General features: G+C 48.8%; 1 protein-coding gene across 1 annotated transcript in view; it reads right to left on the reverse strand.

Moving 5' to 3' along the window:
• Positions 1-814: 814 nt before the first annotated feature.
• XDH (xanthine dehydrogenase) overlaps positions 815-18734 on the reverse strand; it is a 57587-nt gene continuing 39667 nt past the window's right edge. The window contains exons 24-36 of the mRNA XM_028117149.2: positions 17838-17924; positions 13922-14113; positions 13569-13714; positions 12704-12785; positions 12046-12141; positions 10924-11052; positions 10184-10258; positions 8708-8760; positions 6888-7002; positions 6083-6148; positions 4486-4674; positions 2901-3077; positions 815-1419 (exon numbers count right to left, since the gene is read on the reverse strand). Of these exons, the coding sequence (XP_027972950.1) occupies positions 1369-1419; positions 2901-3077; positions 4486-4674; positions 6083-6148; positions 6888-7002; positions 8708-8760; positions 10184-10258; positions 10924-11052; positions 12046-12141; positions 12704-12785; positions 13569-13714; positions 13922-14113; positions 17838-17924 (1458 nt within the window). The 3' untranslated portion in view covers positions 815-1368. The remainder of the gene's footprint in view (positions 1420-2900; positions 3078-4485; positions 4675-6082; positions 6149-6887; positions 7003-8707; positions 8761-10183; positions 10259-10923; positions 11053-12045; positions 12142-12703; positions 12786-13568; positions 13715-13921; positions 14114-17837; positions 17925-18734) is intronic.

Consider the following 18734-nt stretch of genomic DNA (forward strand, 5'->3'; position numbering starts at 1 on the left):
TCTAGAAATGAAGTCTGGCTAAGACATGGCAGATATTAGCGTTTGGTGAGATGATGATGATTAATAAGTATTTCTCACATGCCAAGCACCTGACCATTTCATTTATTAATGGCATCAAGCACCAGGCTCAAGTGCATGGCCTCCACTATCCTCCCTCTGCAGCCAGAACCATGGCCCCATCTGGCACAAGGTTGGGTGTTTGAAGCGGTGAAGGAATATGACAATGTTACATCATCCACCCCACACCACACAGCGATGAAATCACCTATTGGAGCAACTAGAGGGATGTTTGCTCCTCTCCTGTTCTCTTTACCAACCTCAGGAACTTGGGAGAATCAAAGCAGGATTCATTAAGCCCAGAAAGCACATCACAGTAAGGAAGCCAAGTCTCTGATAGCTGCAGATCCCTTATATAACTGGAGCTTTCAGGTCATATATTTATAGACTTTTGGAGCTGGAGAAGGCCTTAGAGATTATTCCAGTCTAATCCTTTCATTCTGCAGTAAAATGAAGCACAGAAAAAGACACGACGGACCAAGGTCACACAGATACACAGCTGGGATGGGAACCCAGGCTCCTTGACTGTTACTCCTCTGGCTGATCTGGATTTTGGTAGCATGATTTCTAGATGGAAATTACTCTGGCCTCCACTGAAGATTTTTCAACCTGATTTTTTTTTTTTTAATGTACAAAGGGGAAGAGAAAGAAACCTAACATGATACAGGTGCTCAATAACTGGGTTGGTTGGCTTTTGATGGTATAGAATAATTTCCTTTCTGCCACTTAACAAGATCAGATTCAATTAAACTTGAAATTGTTTCATTGTTCATTTTCTTTAATGACCCAAAGGTGGTTAGAGATTTGAATCTCACCCCACTGTCCCACTGCAAATTGAGTATGGATCTGAGGTTATAATATGATGTTCACTGGTTTGAAGGGGAGGGTTTCTGAGGAAGGCACGTGGATTTAGAATTTAAGCTTCCGGAGGTTTGTGGGCATCCTCCTTGAAGGACAGACACTGTCAGCACCTGAGGTTATACAGTCTGTCCTGTGAGTTGGGATTATGGCACAAATACTTCTTAAACCTATTTTAAATGCATGATTAAAACAGACATAAAAAGATTCTAATTGCATATTAGTTACGTTAGTTACAGTTCTGAATTGGCTTATCATTAAGTTTGCAAAGCAGATTTTTGATCAACATCTTCTAATGCATGTTCTTCCAAGATGGTGTTCTTCCAAACACCATCCTGATGAATCAAGCATCATCATCCCACGACTTGTATAGACTCATGTTCTGCAGGGAATGTCCCACGCTCCATGGAAGCTCCGGTGTCGCATAAGAAGGCTCTGCTTGGGACTTTCTCTTCAGACCCTCACAGACCAGGGCTTACAGTTTTCTGGTACGCCAGTGACACACTAGGAAGGAATGGCAGAGAACTTATTGCCAGGGTCTTCCCATAGCACAGGACATGTGACCCCCTCTGGTGCACATGCCACCTCCCACCGCTGCCAACCACCACTCCAAGACCAAACACCCCTCTGTAGTCCCAGCTGTTGGGAGTGCCCCCAGGGCAGGACCCCTTAATTTCATAGTCATTCATTTATTTTTGCTAAGCACTTTCCATGTGGAATTCTTTGCTTTAGGTCTGGGGACCCAGAGGGGCTCATTAAATCAATGAGTTCTGCATCAGACTGTTTGCAAGGAACTAACTTGCAACCTGTGTAAGCTTCCGGGGAGCCACGTAGCACCTCACCTGCCAGGGAATGGACTTTGGTGAACTGTCAGCATTGTGGCCATGGTGGGAAGGTTCTGGGCTGTGGGAAGGTTGCTGCAGAGCTGTGGTCATTCCTCACTGCCTGGAAGCTCCACACATAATCTGGTGGTTCTTACCCCATAGCTAAAGCTACTGGCAGAGGAGGGTGGCCTGCCTGGGGTCCTGTCAGCCTCCCTCACCCTCAGTGCTGAGGCCTGGGATGGCAGGTCTGCCTGCTCTGGAGACTCTCCTGGACCCTCCCCATCCCTGGAACACTTTGGGTCCATGAGTACCCATTTCACATCTAAACCCAAACCCCAAAGGCCTATCAAATCTGCTATCAAACGCCCAGGAGGAAATCCAACTTGGGTTGGCAGGAAGAGCCGGGTCCTGCTAAGTCAGCAGAGACTGCCGCAGCAAAGGCAGCCAGACGGTCCTGTGTGTGCGGCGCCCACTTCAGCTCAGCTCAGGGGCAACGGCGAGGAAACTGTCCCGCACCGTCTTCTTTTGCCAGGCATTGCCCACTACAAGTACCTTCTAGGGGCTTCCCAAAATGATTCCAATGGCCACAGAACTCCTGCTACATTCTGCTACGTACACTGAGGTAGTAACCAATCGCCCTGTAACACGATCATCTGGTTTCCTGCAAGACCGCCAAGTCTTCACGGGCACCCACACATGCCCGCCTTAGCCCGGCCCACAACCAACCAGAGAACAAATGTGCCGTCTCTAGTTCATTCATTAACTCCCCTTTTTGTCTCCGGCTCCGTAGTACTCACACAGTGGCCTTCACAAAGAAGGGTCTCAAGCATGCCAGGGATGGACACGAGAGATTAGGCCGTTGGGGACCTTTATCCATCACCCTCATTTTCATGGAAAACAATGAAATCCATGGGTGATAGCTGTGTACCAAAGAGCCCTCTTCCCTCGAAGAAGGCCCAGCTGCAAGCAGCAGCTTTAAGGGGATTTCTTGCTGTTTTCCAGCAAGTTCGAGGGGGTGCCTTAATGACAGAAGGAAGGCAACACGGACCCAAGGCTGCCCAGTGGAGAGAGAGAGCCTGGCAACCCACTGTCCTGTCTGTAGTGCTCAGGCCTCTGCCCCGGCCTCCCCCAGACTGACTGGGCGCTCCAGGGACCTCATACCAGGGTGGTGAACTTGTCCACACAGGCGTTGCGGATCTTCTCTGGGGTGGCGGGGCTGTCGAGCCGGAAAAGCTTCTCCATCTTACAATCTGCGTTCTTAGTTCGAGCTGCACGGATGGCGTCTTTGATGGCAAAGAAGATAGAAGCTGCCAGGAAGAGGGGCGGCTCCCCGACGGCCTGGGCACACAGAGCACAGGACAGGGAATCAGGCAACGGGACCCCAGCCTCCACACCCGGAGGGCTGGTGACGCCGGGAACCCCAGCCGGCACCGGCAGGCTGCACCCAGTAAGGCAGGGAGGATGGCCAAAATTCCTCAGGGGCAGAGAACAAGCAACCCTAGTAAATGACTCAACCTCATTGGCATATTTCTTTTAACTCTCACTATGTGATTTTCTCTGATGCCATCATGCGAACAAAATGCCATGATGCAAATAAAATGTACCATTAAAAGTTGTATTAAATACTTCTATTTTATGGATAAAAATGTCTGACATGAATTTTGACCCTTTCCTCACAGTTATGAGGCTAGGGGACTCATCTACCTGCAACTCTGACCACCTTGGCAGGCACCATCATCATATTTACAGGCAACAGCATCGTCTGGAATACAGGCATCATGACCAACAGGAATTAAACATTTTCTAGCAGAGGTTGTTTTGTCCCTGGAAGCTCAGAAACTTCCCACAGAGACACGGTCACTCTGCTTCCCCCACCCTCGAAGGACAGATAACTGCTTCCCACATCAGGCACCAAGCCTCAGAAACTGCCTGTATCAAAATCACTAGGGACATTTGTTAAAAATGCACATTCCAGGGCCCTACTCCATCTACTACTGAACCAAAATTTCTAGGGATGGGCCCCACAGAGCTGCATTTTTATCATGCATCCACAGTGATCCTGATGCGTGCCACGGCGTGAAAGTCGATGGCAAGGATCAGAGTGTCCAGCCCCAAGCACAGTAAGTAAACCATGAGATGAGCAAATGGGTGTGTTTCACTGGTTACAAGTGAGCATCTGTCTTCCTTCTTAGATCCACGATTATCTCATCAGCTTACTTGATTTTCAACCACTTTTTCGTCCTTACTGCGGACAGCAGGGAAATAGAGAGTGGCTATAATCCTTCAGGCATGCAGGTCAAGTTTAAGGTCAGGTGCCAGCCACTGAAGGGGACAACGGGTCTGCGCGGAGGTGTTGCCTGATCTGCAGTGGATAGGCTATTCTTGTGGGGTAACTGGGAAGGGTGTGTATCTGTGGGATCATCTTTAGGACCAAGCATCAAGATGCACACCTGAGACACGGGTGGAGGGCAGGCTTTGACCTATAGGACTGGATTAAGGAATCCCTCTGAGTGCACCCAAAGGAGCTAGCTTTGACCACACAGAGGTGGTGTCATTCCAGTTCTGTTTTCTCAGGCAGGGACTGCCCACCCCTCTGCCATCCTCACCAAAACTAGCGTCAAGCCCTCTTGTCCTTCCACACAAGCCACCCGCAGACCCACAGGGTGGGTGGCTGAAGCCCCTCCTTCCCACCCGGAGCCTCCCACAGTGCAGACCAGAAGGCAGCACAGACCCAGGGCAACAGTACCTTGGACGCATAGATGGCCTTCTTGTTGGGGCTGTCACGGAGCAGGGACACCCTGAACTGAATGGGGATGCTGCCAAATGCAGGGATCTTATAGGTGCTGGGGCCACGGGTGTGCAGGCTCCCCTCTGGGGAGTAGTGCAGCTCTTCCAGGGTGAAGAGGCCAAGGCCCTGCACAAAGGCCCCTTCCACCTGCAAGGCAGACAGAGACCATGGTCACTCGGCTTCCCCCCAAGGACAGATACTGCTTCCCACATCAGGCACCAAGCCTCACCTGGAGTGGGCCTGGAAAGAAGCTGAAAACAGCCCTCCATAGCCTACCTGGCTCCTGCCCAGCCTGGGATCATCTAGCCGGGCCTTTGCCAGGCATTGAGGTAGGCCAGGCAAAGGCATTAACACTGAAGGTTAGTCTTAGAATTGGGCAGCAATTCCAGAAGGGTCACACTGTGTAAGGCATAATTTTTCACTGCTGCAGGGTGGGTGGAGCGGTTCCCTCCATGTCGCTACTGGGGAAACGGCAACTTGGAGCTGAGAAGCAGGCTCCCAGGCTGACAGTTGCCCCTCATCCCTCAGGGGCCCACGCGCCTCCTTGCCAAGCAGAACCATGCGCTTGCAGGCAGCCCCGCAAGACAGGAATTTCTGGGACCATAGATTTAGGCTTTGTGAACTCCCAGCCCTGCCTGCCCTCTGGGAGAAGCAGTGCCCCTGCTGTGCGCTTACGGATCTCTCCGAGGGCACCTGCCATGCTCTGCGAGCCCACACGTCTGTTCCCCCAGCCTCCCTGCTCACCACGAAACTCAGGGGGGGGCCACCGCCAAACAGGTGTGTTCTCCCGACCAGGTGCTCATCATCTCTGGGACCGAGGCACCGAGCTCAGTGCCTGCCTCCAGGAGGGGCTCCCCCAATGGTTGTGGAGTGAATTAATGAACACAGCGACTAATGACTAAGTTTCTGTAGACTCAGTAACTGTCTGTTTTTGAGAAGTACAACTTATATATTCTACCAGATGCTCAGTGCTCCAGTTCTCGGTGCCTCCCTCTGTCTCCTGTTCCACCTAACCTCCCCAACACTCTCATATTTTCCAAAAGTGATTTTCTTCGAGCCATCCCTTTGGGCCTCTTGATTGAACCTGTGTCTTTTGCCCCAGTGTTCCCTAGCATTCCACTGACATTTACTTCCTAGAGAACAAAATGAGTCCTGGGTGGAAGAGGTATGAGGAGGGAGAAGCTCCTCTGGCCTCAGACCCCACTGCCTGCAAACCAATCCCAAACTCAGTCTCCATTCCACAGTGTGCCCCTGCTCACACTGTGCGTGCGCGTGCATGCATGTGTGCGTGAGTGTGCACCCAGTGTTTGCACCCTTCCTCTTGTCCTCTGAGGTGTGAGTGCCCTTTCCAGAATCTACATTAATGCGTCTTCTACCTCAAGAGGTGGGCGTGCTCTCATCGATCTAACTCCTGCTGAGGGAGACTCACATGGTACCCTGGTCAGACCTGCTTCACAGTGACGTTGGGCAAAACGTGTTGGCTGGTGACCCTAGGAGAAGAAGGGACACACCTGCGGCTGAGTCCATCACCACCCCGGTCACCCATGTGCCTTACCTGTCCAATATCAATGGCAGGGTTCAGACTGGAGCCGACATCCATGACAATGTCAGTGCGGAGGTTCTGAAGTGGGGAGGAGAATAACAAGCAGGGTGAGAAGGAAGGAAGGTGTGGGATGATAACGGGGCTTGGTGACCCTTAAATTACTGCATCAACCAAACAGCACTTTCAGAAGCGAGTGCCCCGGGCATGCTCAGTTGGCATTGGCATTGTCGATGCTCAAGTTTGAGTTGGGGCCAGCTGAGCAGGGCATGGCAGCGGCCACGGTCTCCTGGTGAGCGTGAGTCACAGTGCACACACCTCCACATGAGTGGGAAGGCCAGGTCCCGGGTCCCTGGCTCAGAACCTGGGTCTGGACTGATCGCGTCAGGAAGGGGACATGGGCCGATTCCAGCTTGAGCCCCATTTCTGTAGGACCTGTGAGCTAATAATGGTGTTTGCCTTTTTAAATGACAAAAATAAAAGGAATATGGTGTGGCACGTGAAAATTATATGAAATTCACAGCCAGTGTGCACAAACCACATCGTAGGGGAACACAGCCGTGCCCGTTCGTTTGCATTCGTCTGTGGCTGTTCTCATGCTTCGGGGATGGGGCAGAGGATTGAGGCAGAGTCTTTGGGGCCTAGAAAGCCTCAAATATTTGCTCGCTGGTCCTTTCTAGGAAGTTTGCCAGGCTGTGATGTCAGACTTCTTATTTTCCAAGCCAGAAAGTGTGTCTCTATCGGTTCTTGGTGTTTGCAATTCACTTGCTTCTCCTCTCTTCCCCCTAACTTAGTGCAAAGGTTTTTGCAAACTCCTTACTTTGTGATCCCCTGTTAAGCAATCAATTTCCACTTCGGAGCAAGCCACCCCATAGGAGAAGTAGTGGAAGGGATTCCCTGAGTTTGTCTCAAAGCTGTAGCCGAGGTTGGGTGTCCTGGGGGAGAAAAGAGAAAACATTGCACATGTGTTAAGATGAGCATCCCCCCACACCATACACACACACACACACACACAGAAGCTTGACCCACAAAATTCTAAGACTCCAAAGGTTTTATTTTTTCATCCAGCTGTTCTTCATAAAAGTCCATGTGTTTTTAATACTTTGAACCTGTTATTGAAATCCAGGGTTGCAGAGCATTCTGCCTCCTGTCTGCTCAATTCCACCCAAGGCCCTTACATGAATCATTCTGTACAGCCGAGCGGCATATAGCATCAGCGTGCTGCCCTCTATGTGGTAGAAACGGGACACATTTGCCCAAGCTCACGAAGGACATGAAGGCCATGCTCCAAAGGATATGCTGAATTGGAATTCAAGGTCTCAGAACCAGAGATCCTGCCCGTACCACCTCCTGGGCTGCTCACCTTTCTCCAGGTGAGAGCGGAGATCAGCATCTCATGCCTCTTTAACCGCTTGCCTGCATTACTCCTTGGCTATGGGCCCCTTCTCAGTTGCAACAAATGATTTGAGGAAAGTGTTACTGATAAAAGCAAATGCTCTCCTATATTTTTTCTTCTTTAATCCCGAGTATCTTACACAATTCCAGTTTCACATGAGTCATACGTGTGTGTGTGCATCTTCTCACACCCGGAATTAATAGTCCCCTGTACCCAAGTTTTTCTATGCATGACACAGAAAACTGTGAGCTGATGGGATCAGAATCTCCATGAACACAAAACCAGCACAGAGCTGAGGGAAAAGACTTCTCCCAGGAGAACCTGCCCACCTTCTCTGACCTCTGATTTCACCATCTTCACTTGGGTGTTCCTTTATTTTACCCCGTTTTATCAACTCTGAAAATGAAGCAAGAACTTCTGAGAAAATCTGCACGTGTGCGTGTTTGCACAGGTCAAGTATCACATAACCCAGGGAGACTGGCAAAATGTAACTTTGCCTAAAATACATATTGAACTAGTTCTCCCAACCCATTGATGTGTGAAAGAAAAGGTCCTGGTTCAACTTCCCAGAGAAAGCTAGAACGTTACGGCTGGTAGGAAATATAATCACATCGTTTTACAACCTCGGAATCAGATTGGCACTTTACAACCTCAGAATCAGATTGGCACGGTCTCTAGCTCTCCATGCTGCTACTGAATTTCAAAGTAGCTGAAGGTATGTGCTCTTTTCCAAATCTCACTTTCAGCTCCACTGAATTCTGCATTTTGTAACGAGACCACATGCTCTAAATCCTCCTGTGGTTCTTTCCAAGGAAAGCCTCTGTGCAGAAATACAACGCATGGTAGAGAGGAACACACATGGGTAACTCCGCCCCTGGTTCTAGGAGAACACCCAGGGAGGGGTGGCTGGGGATGGTCCCACTATGTCATTAATGAGGAAACAGGCTCAGAGAGATCCCTGATTTCTCCAAGCGCAAGAATGAATACACTTCCAGACCAGAACTAGAATGCAGGTCTTCGGATATGGCGGCTCATGTTTTTGCCTCCTTGGCACATAGATCGGTGATGCCGGGTATCTTAGAGCATCTTCAGAGTGAAATTAGCAGCAGTCATTGAAGAGATAAGAGTTTCAGGGGAACTGCCCTCTCCTGACCAAAGGCTGAGAGCACTCGGGGCAAGAGGGGACTTCAGAGGTTAGGATGACACCACACGGTGAGGCGAGCTGACACCAGCTCCGTACTTACTTATAAAACCCAGTCGCAGACAAGCTCACTGCATCAAGGTAGGCAGCTGAGATCTGAGGAGAGGAGACAGACAACAGGAAGGGCTGAGCATGGTTTCCGGAATCCCTGCCCCAGCACTAAGATTTCATGGGTTCACCCCCCCATCTGGAAGCTGACCAACTCTGTGAACCACAGCTTGCCTCACACACTCACTGCATCGAGGAGACTGCACCGGAAGCCTGGGGGGCTACAGCACCCTCTCAGCTGGTCTTCACCCTTCGAGTAGCCTCCCCACCCCGCCGGGGAGCCCAGCCCAACCACAGTGAGCATCTTAACGTACCATACTGCCCACGTCACCCCCCTGCTCTAGAGCTGTGGATGACTCCCCATGGTCTCTAGAGCACATGCTCGACATTCAGGACCCCAGTGTTCTCTCTGGTTTCAGGTGGCACACACATCATGGCCGCACCAGCCAAACTCGAGTGTCAGCTCTCTCCCAGCCCCGCCGAAGCCCCACAGCTCTACACGTTCATTCACGCAGTTCCTCCACTGTATCTGCCCAAATGTCCAGCTCAAGCTTGCCTCCCCATGTCTCTGTGCTGAAACGCAAACGACCGAAATCAGCCTAGATTCATACGGTATTTACGTGTGTGGTATCTGTGAGCGTGGGAAGGGAAGTGGAGGTCAGTCACACGAGGCACAGTAAGGTGAGGGGGTCTGAGAGAAATAGTTTATTTTCTTTGGGTCTATGGAGGGAAACGTATACTATCGGACTGGGTCATGTGGAGGCTCCTGCTATATCTGTTACCACTGTGCCCACTTTCCCCACCCCGACTCTGGGAGATGATAAAGAGGGACTGTCACCGAGGGGTCTGCTTGTTGGAAGAGATGCAGTCTCCTGCCAGAGAGAGACATCCTTGTGGCTTCCCTCTGGGGGTTCCCGACACACAGCCTCCAAACCAGAAACCAGAAAACTGGGCTCCTTCTTATCAGCAGTGCTTGCCTGTCACTTCTAAAACCACAGGAGTGATATAAACTCCTGGGTAATGTCTTTTTCCCCCCACTCCTTCACAGATGGAGCCTCAGTGGACCCAGACTCCAGAGCTGCTAGGGACAGCCCTCTGACAGCAGGAGGTTTGAAGAAGACCAGGCTCTTCAAGACTGTGGATGAGCAGGGTATGGAACCAGGCCCAAGTGAGGCACATTCAGCAGTTACCCCACCTTCTGAGGCTCAGGACAGCCAATCCCCCAGTCCCCACAAGGTTGTCAAGATCCTGGATCAAAATTTTTCCTCAGGTGCCTTCCTTCAACTATGAAAAGCACAGACCAGGGTGCCCAGCAAGGTGGAGCATTTCCTTGTCCTGTGAAACCATACAAACCACTCCAGCTTCTCTGCCTGTGACTAGATCATGACCCTATTCCTGCTGCAGGAGGGACAGAGAGCCTTCCTTTAATGTCTCTCATTTTCAAAAGCAACTTGGATCAGCTCAGACTTACCCATTCTTCCCAGGTTCCAGTGGGATTCTTTTTCTTGAAGGGCTCCAGCCTTTTCAGGATGGTCTGACAAGCTTCCTAAGAACACATCCACCACATACCAGACATATTAATCTTCTGCATTTCCTGGCCCAGGCAAAACCCCAAGGGCCTCAGCAAGGCCACCTCCAAGTAATGCTGTGCCATTCAGATAGTTTCCCACCTTCTCAGGAACGACTGAGACCCAGGGTGGAAGCCACAAGGCCCCGCCACAGGAAACGGCATTGGCCCTTGCTGGAAGAAGACCCAGTTCTTAGGCTACAGAAGATGAAATATTTGAGGGATCTCAAAGGAGATGACTTCTCCCATCAAACCATTTTCTTAATTACATCCCTCACGTGGAAAGAGAAGCAAGTGAGTCTGACCTGGCCTACCCCAAAATCCAATTCCAACCTCAGTCCATAGTCTTACAGCCAGTTCTAACGCTGGGGAGTATCTTTCCAGAACGCTCCCTGTGACCCCCCAAATCTCCTCCCCATCCTACACTCATCCTTCTTGGCTTTAATGGAAGCGATTGTGGCTCCTAGGCGTCTCTTTCAGCTTGGTGTCAGGAGGAACAGCATTCTCCTGGATAAGAGAGCCAAGGCATGGCCACAGCCAAAGAGCCTACAAGGGCCATTCCAGCTCCCACCCCAGGGTTCTCTCTGGGCCCAAAGCCCTGGGCTGGCCCTCAGCTCTGGCGGCTGCCCAGGCTCCTTACTTACATAGATAGCCTGTCCATTCAGGTCAGCGCTGACGGAGGCGGCCGTGGGAGAGGTGTTCGGCACGGTGTTAGTGCTCGTCTCACTGATGTAAATTTTAGAGATGGGGATTTTCAGAGCTCTGCTGGCCACCTGGGAAAAGAGACAATATCACCCTCTCAGGGAGGGGTGAGCACGGGGCTTGGATGCCTTCTTCCCAAGCCAGACTCAGGTTCACTGTTGCAGGCAACAAAATAATTTTATAAACTATAATCCTATGGAGACTGGGATGTTTTCATACCTCAGTTTGAAGCAGAACTTTATGGATTGATTTGTTGGATTAAAAAAATCATAAACCCAATGGTGACTCACAGCACTTTTTAAAGCTAACCTTGGTTTTTTTTTTTAATTTTTTTTTTAATTTATTTATTTGACAGAGACACAGCGAGAGAGGGAACACAAGCAGGGGGAGTGGGAGAGGGAGAAGCAGGCTTCCTGAGGAGCGGGGAGCCCAACGCGGGGCTCTATCCCAGGACCCCGGGATCATGACCTGAGCCGAAGGCAGACGCTTAACAGCTGAGCCACCCAGGGGCCCCTAATCTTGGCTTTTTTTAAAAAAATACAATTTGGCCAGTCCGTGAGCCAAGCAGGTGTGCCAACTCTAATCCAGTTCCAATATCCGAGCTCCACTGTGTGGGGGAAACTGGCTACCTTTTTACCCACAACACACCCACTTATACACTGTTGGGGAAGGGCATCCAAAAGATGTGACCCCCAGTTGACCCTTGAGCTGGACCTGGGGGATCGGAGGCTCCTCACCCTTCCCCTGTCCTTGGAATATGGGTTCCGCTTGCCTTTCCTGTTCCCAAAGGCTGCTCCAAGGACATGGCCCCCAAGGACGATGATGTGGGGTTGAGCACACCTGCACAGGACCTTAACTAAACCCAGTTAAGGCCTCTCTCTCTATGAACTTTTAAGAGCCAGGAGGGGAGAAGACTTGCCCATGACCTCATGTCGGCAGAGCCTGGGCCAGAGCTGGGGCCTGCTTCTGCTTCTGCTGTGCGCCGCCACTCAGCGTCTCACCACACCCTCCCTCCCCTGGACGCCACGGGGCCAGAGAGGGCTCCCGGTCTCCAGGTTGCTCACCTGGATCATCTTGGTGTGCAGGCCTTGGCCCATCTCCATGCCCCCGTGAGCCAGCAGCACGGAGCCATCTGTATACACATGAATCAGGGCTCCTGCCTAAGGGAAGACAAGGACACCAAACACAAAATTCGGTAAATCCTAACTCAACTTGAGGCCTGGGACCAACGGTGCTGGAGCCCAGGAGGAAGAAAACCAGTGGCAGCATTTTGGAGAGAAACCTTAGATGAAAACTGAAGCGGTATAAATCTCGGGATTTAATGATGTAGCCATTCAAGAGTTTGCAAACATTTTCCTATTTCTCTACGTGTATCTCCCATCCCCAGAAGGAAGGAGGTCAAATAAATGTCTTTGTGTTCACTCTATGGATGAGGCCACAGGATCAGAAAGGCAGAGTAGCTGTCCGTGGCCCTACAACTAGGAAGAGTAAGAACTAGAAGTTGACCCCAGATCTCTCTGAGTCCCATGCTGCCCTCACTGATCTGTGACATTCTGGACAAACAGGAATATACAAGCTCAACTTCATTTGGGGAGTTGGCAGACAGCCCTTCCACTCAGCCCTGTTACCAGGGACAATGGCCCTTCCCTTGCCATACTGCAGACAGAGGGGAAATGGGGCCCCAGCCCAGTGGAGAGGGACAAAATTATATAAAGTAATTACCTGGTTCAGAAAAGGAACACTGAAGCTTATTCCAAACTTGGTAGGAATGATGCACAATCCTCTCTTCTTCCAACAATTCTCCCTGGAGTAAAAGGAAGATTCTCATAGAACCTTCTCTATCATGTTTGTGTCAGCTCATAGTTTCAGACAACATCTTTGCAAAATTGGAACAAGGCATCCTTGGAGCTGCCCACATAGTACTTATCATAACTGAGTTGTGCCCCAATTAGGTAAACCAAATGAGAAAAGTCGGATTTGGGTTCTGGGTCCTTCCGCGCAGCTGAAGCAGGGCCCACCCCTGAGAGTCTGGACTTCAAAGTATTGTCACTTCCTCGCAGAGAGGAGTTCAGATGGGGTCAGGGTGCCCTGGTGATCTCAGACTGTGACTGTCCCAGGGATGAACTGTGGCTCAGTGATGATACTGGTAACACCTTCTCGGTGCTTTCTATTTGGTTTTCTGGGTAAGTCAGTGAGGAAACAGAGCCAGTATAATTATCCCCATTTAGCAGATGTTGAAACTGAGGCCCAAGTTGATGGAGTGACGGCAAGGTCACATTTATAGATTCATGTCAGAGGCAGATGTATAACTGTGGTGTCCTGAGTTCTGGGCCGGTGTGCCCCTAAGGTGGACAAATGCGTAAAGACGAACCATACTGATAGGCTAGGATGCTGAGGGCAGGCTGGAAGCCTATCGGCTTCCATTTCAGGATCTTAAAGAGATGGCTACAAAAGGGGCAGCACTCAGCACTCCCGCGAGTTATCTGTTAAATTCTTAGCCTGGTATTCTGAGTTCAGCAAAGAGGCTGCAGAATAGGAGACCTGAGAGAGCACCAGAACACTGGACTCCTCCCCTCCCTGTGCTTACTCATTGAACTTGTCAATCTCACTCCTCCGGGCATGATACTGAGAGCTTTCGAGGCATTCATCCCAGCACCTGGACAAGGTGAACGCCTCAAGCTTCTGGTTGAAGTGTGTCAGGTCCCCTTCCTTATACAGGTTTTTCCTCCGCACCTTTGCAAGGAGAGAGAGAGACACTGAGGGCTCGCTGGTGGCAAGGGATGAAGGGATACAACCTCAAGTTAAGCTTCTGACCCCCTCCACAGCACCTGCCTCTCCTCTGCCCACCTGGGAGATGCCCAAGACACAAGGCCACTGTCCCCTCAAAGTAGGTTAACCCACCCACTCTGACCCACGCCACCAAACTCCCGGCTGACTCACTTCCTCTGCAGGCAGCCCACAGGTCAGAGCGACTTCACTCATCCAATACTCGGCAATGAGCATCCCCTGGGGCCCCCCAAAGCCCCGGAAGGCTGTGTTGGAGGGCAGGTTGGTCTTGCAGAGCCGCCCAGTGCCCAGGATGTTGGGGATTTTGTAACAGTTGTCCATGTGGAATAGGGCTCGTTCCATTATCTGGAGCAGAAGAAACCAAAATGGGAGAGAAGAGTGTGCCGATGTCATTGGCTCCTCAAAAAAGGGACTTCAAGGGCTGCACCCTCTTTGTCTTTCCCAGCCCCACTTGGCCCCTCAGGCCCAAGTTACTTCTTCCCTGGTATGCAACCCAGGACTCCTGACTGTGCTCCCAGGACTCCTGACTGTGCTCCCAGGACTCCTGACTGCGCTCCCAGCCTCTGTGTCTCTCCATCCTCTAACCTACTCCTCAAACGAAAATATAAGGTCATTTCAGCTCAACCACTTGCTTAAAAGTGCCCCTTATTCTCTTTGGAATGAAGTCTGTATGTCTTTCAGCATGGAATTCAAGACTCTTTATGTATTCCTTCCCCCAGTGTATTCTTTATCCTCTGACGATAGGTATGCTCCTCTTACCTGGTATGCCTCTCCTCACCGTACCCACCTACTACCTAACATCCTCATTCAGCTCCTCCCTGGGGAAGCTCTTCCCAGACTCTCCAGTTAGGATTGATCACTTGCCTCTTCCAAAAAAAAAATTAAAAAAAAAAAAACGGTGATCTTATGAATTAATTTTAAAGTAGTTCATGTTCCCATTAGAGTTGTAGGGCAAACAGTTTCAAGAGTCAAATACTTCTGTAAGTTTGTGTTATGCAAAACAGCAACCCCCACTTTCCTTCTTTCTACTCCACTTACAGTTCTCCTAGCTCATTCTTTAGCAGCTCTTTCCATTAACTTCCACATCTCTTAATAGTGCCTTACACTGAAACTTCTTGACGTTTTCAGTTGTAGATGCTTAGATTGTTTTCTTGTTACAGAAAAGGGGGATTTCATTCCCGCCTAATCCCCTTTCCCTGAAAACACACCACCTTCCTGTCCCCCGTCTTCCCCATATAGTTCTATTTGGATCTGATCAATAGTCAGTTTGATATCATCCGTAAACATTACTGACAGCTGAACCACATAGTTATACTATGATTACTTCTCTCTTTCTTGATAACATTTCTCCCCCCCTCCCCCGCCCGGAGTTAGCAATTATCTTTACTTTTTAATTTTCTTCGTTTCTATGCAGTTACTACTAAATCAACTTAAAGTTTTCCCCAGTGCTAGAAATCTGTTCTCAAGATGTTTGAACACTTTAGGCTTTCTAGCAGCCTTATCTTTTTAAATAAATTGTTCCTGGAGCCTTCTGGTCGACTCCAATGTCAACGGGCAGCCCATTAAACCCACTGTTCAGCTGTTACCTTGGGCTCTTCCTCTCACATTCATCCCAGACTGTATATAGGATCTCGGTTGGAAATAGGTTTTCCAGTTTCCCTCAGCATTCTGAAGGCATTTTACTGGCACATCCTACCTCTCCAGCATTGACAAATCCAATCAATGTCTTTCCAATTCTTGGAAACAGTTCTGCTTTTCTCCTTCCCGAAAATTGTAAAATCTTCTTTATCCCCAGGTTTCTCAAAGTTACCAATGATGTAACTTAGCATAGGTCTATTTTCCTTCATTGTGCTGGTTAGCGGACGGGCTCTTTTAATCTCAAAATGTATGCCCATCAGTTTGGGGGGATTTCCTGAGTCGCTTCCTGACAGTTTCCTCCTCTTAATAATGTTTCCATTCTTTCTCTCTGAAACTTTGATTATTTGGATCTCCTGGACGAGTCCTGGAATTTTGTTGTATCTTCTCTCCTATTTTTCTGTATTTTTTGTCTTTACTTGGGGAGATTTGCTCAAGTTTCTTCCAACCCTTCTGCTTTCAGAGTTTTAATTCACCAGAGTTCATTTTTATTCTCTGTTCCATTTTTATGGCACCCTATTCTTTCTTGAAGGTATAACAATTCATCTCTCTGATGAGACCAATGGCAGCTTTTATTTTTTTGTTTCATTTGGGGTTTGGTTTACTTCCCGGTGTATAGACTCTCTTTCCCACAGGCTGCTTTTTGTGTCTTTGGTTATTTCAGTCTTAGTCATCCTAGATGCTTTTAGTATGTCTCAATTAATTCCACTTTTGCTTTCCCTTAGCACTCTATCAACTTGTACTTCTATTTCATTTTGTCTTTTATTATCTGTCTCCCCCACCACACTGTGAACTTCCTGAGGGCAGAAACAACGCCGTATATTCTTCTTTATGTTGCCACTCTAGGCACTCAATAAATGTTTGCTGGATTGAATTTAAAAGCTTCTAAGATCTTTGGGGACAAGCACTCTATCTTTTTCAACCTGATTTTTCCTACAACACCAAGAGGCATGTGTTGCAAATGGTGAGAATGCAAAATGTGTTTCTTTTTTTTGAGATGTTTTCACACTAGATCCGAAGTGTGAAGTTTTCTAATTGAGCCAGTTAGCCCCTAGCAAAGAAGAGAGGCACAGGGGGTGCGGATTCATGGGAACTTCTGTTTTTCCTTAAATGTGACTTATTTTTACAAGAAGAATCTATGCATATATAACTAATATGGTTATAAAATTAAGATTTTTAAAAAATTATAAAAAGTAGTATCACAAAGGTAACTGTTAACTTTCAAAATTAATAAAAATACATGTCTACATAAGACTCATAGGAGGGGTGCCTGGGTGGCTCAGTTGGTTGAGCATCTGCCTTCTGCTCGGGTCATGGTCCCAGGGTCCCGGGATCGAGCCCGACGTCAGGCTCCCAGCTCAGCAGGGAGCCTGCTTCTCTCTCTCTCCCCCCGGCTTGTGCTTTCTCTCTCACACTCTCAAAAGAATAAATACAATCTTAAAAAAAAAAAAAAAAAAGACTCAAATAGCAGAATATTCAGAGTAGCATTATCCATAAAGGCTAAACACTGGGAACAACTCAAATGCTCAAGTGGTGAATGGAAAACAAAATATGGTCTATCCATATGATGAAATATTATCAACAGAAAAGAATGAAGGACTAATGCATACTATAACATGGATGAACCTAAAAACATTAATCTGAGATAAAAAGCCAGACATAAAAAATTACATAGTATATGAGTCTGTTTATACGAATCAACTACAAGAGGAAAATCTATAAAGACAGAAAGTAGACTGGTGGGTGTCTAGGCCTGGGTTTGGGTGGGGGCGGGAACAGGAGCAACTGCAAGAGATCACTTTGGAGTGATGACAATGTTTGAAAACTAGATCATGATAATGGTTGCATGACTCTTTAAATTTACTAAAAACCGTTAAATTATATACTTCAAATGGGTGAATTTTATGGTATGTAAACTATACTTCAATGAAACTGTTACTAAAAAAAAAGAAGAAATTCAATTCATTACTTAAAATTCAAACATCACAAAAACGTGTTATATAGGAAATGACAGTGAGTGCCCCCCTTTGTCCCACCCAATCACTGTTTAGTGTATGTTCTTTTGGAATCTTCCATGCATATCATTATATATATATATGTATATATATAATAGAGGCATATGTTAATTTTATACACACACACATGGAATATCACCAGACTATGCATCAAGTTTTGTAACTAACTTTGCTTGTTTGGCAAAGTATCTTGAAAAGCAGGATGGGTTTCCAATCAGGAAAGTAATATGATTATCTTTGTGCTTTAGAGATGAGCCAAGGGTGGAGAACCTGAGGGTGGGGACCAGTGGGGAGGCTACCACCACAGTAACAGGCAGGAACTGAGGAGGCCCGTGCCAGGATGGATGTGCGGCCCGCCCTTGACCTCCCAGTCACCACCCGCCCCCCCCCACTGGGATGCAAGGGTGCCTCGTACTTACACTCTGGGAGAGATCCATGGTGTTCCCCGCATTGCTGTAGTGCTCCACCTTCAAAGCCACCACCTTCCCATCCTTCATGAAGCCAACCTGATGAGGAGAGGGGTTTCTCACCAGTGCCCTTCCTCTGCTAACCCGAGCCATCCCCCCCCATCTATGCTACCTGGAGGAAGCAGATAGAATAAGACATCACACCATGAAAACGAGGTCACCAGAGCTTAACAGGTGAAGCAGAGAGGAACTAACATCTCTCCGGTGACATTCCATGGCTCCTCAACCCTGGACACACCTTTTCCCCACACTCCTCCTTCCTCCTACCTACTCCTGGCTTCTGGTTGTGTGAGAGGGAGTGAGGAGGCAGAGAGGGGAGGGCGGAGCAGAAAAGCTGAGAAAGATACTGGAGACATGCCTTACGGCATTTGGCCAACAGACACCAAGTTACCCCCAAACAAGCATGAATGTGCTTTCACATCCCTGATCTTATGTGGCCATCAGAACAAACTTTACAGGCCATTCCATAAGTGAGGAACTGGGACTCAGGAGACCAAGTTCCTTTCTTTGGGTCCACATGAATTTGGGAATAAGGGAAATATGATCCCTTTGGGGGAGTTCAATCGTGAAACAAAATCAGAAGAGGTCTAAGCGGAGATGTTCAACGCCAGCTCATGGAGAGAAGGACTCCCAGACTGGGATTTGGCAGGTTATACTGGTGTTTAGAGGGGCAGGATGCATGGTGATCCACAGGGACCCAGAAAAGGAACCATCCCACAGAGGAACTGGAAGTGACCAGCCATACACGGTCTGATGGGGCAGGTGCCCACCCTAACAACTTGGGCCTGTTCCAGGCCCTGGGGCAGTTTCATTTCTCATTGTAAATTACTAAGCCCTAAGCAGTCGTTC

The sequence above is a fragment of the Eumetopias jubatus genome, unplaced genomic scaffold, assembly GCF_037043125.1.
Source record: "Eumetopias jubatus isolate StellerSeaLion01/CBP00866 unplaced genomic scaffold, mEumJub1_p1.0 scaffold_9, whole genome shotgun sequence".
Classification (NCBI taxonomy): Eukaryota; Metazoa; Chordata; class Mammalia; order Carnivora; family Otariidae; genus Eumetopias; species Eumetopias jubatus.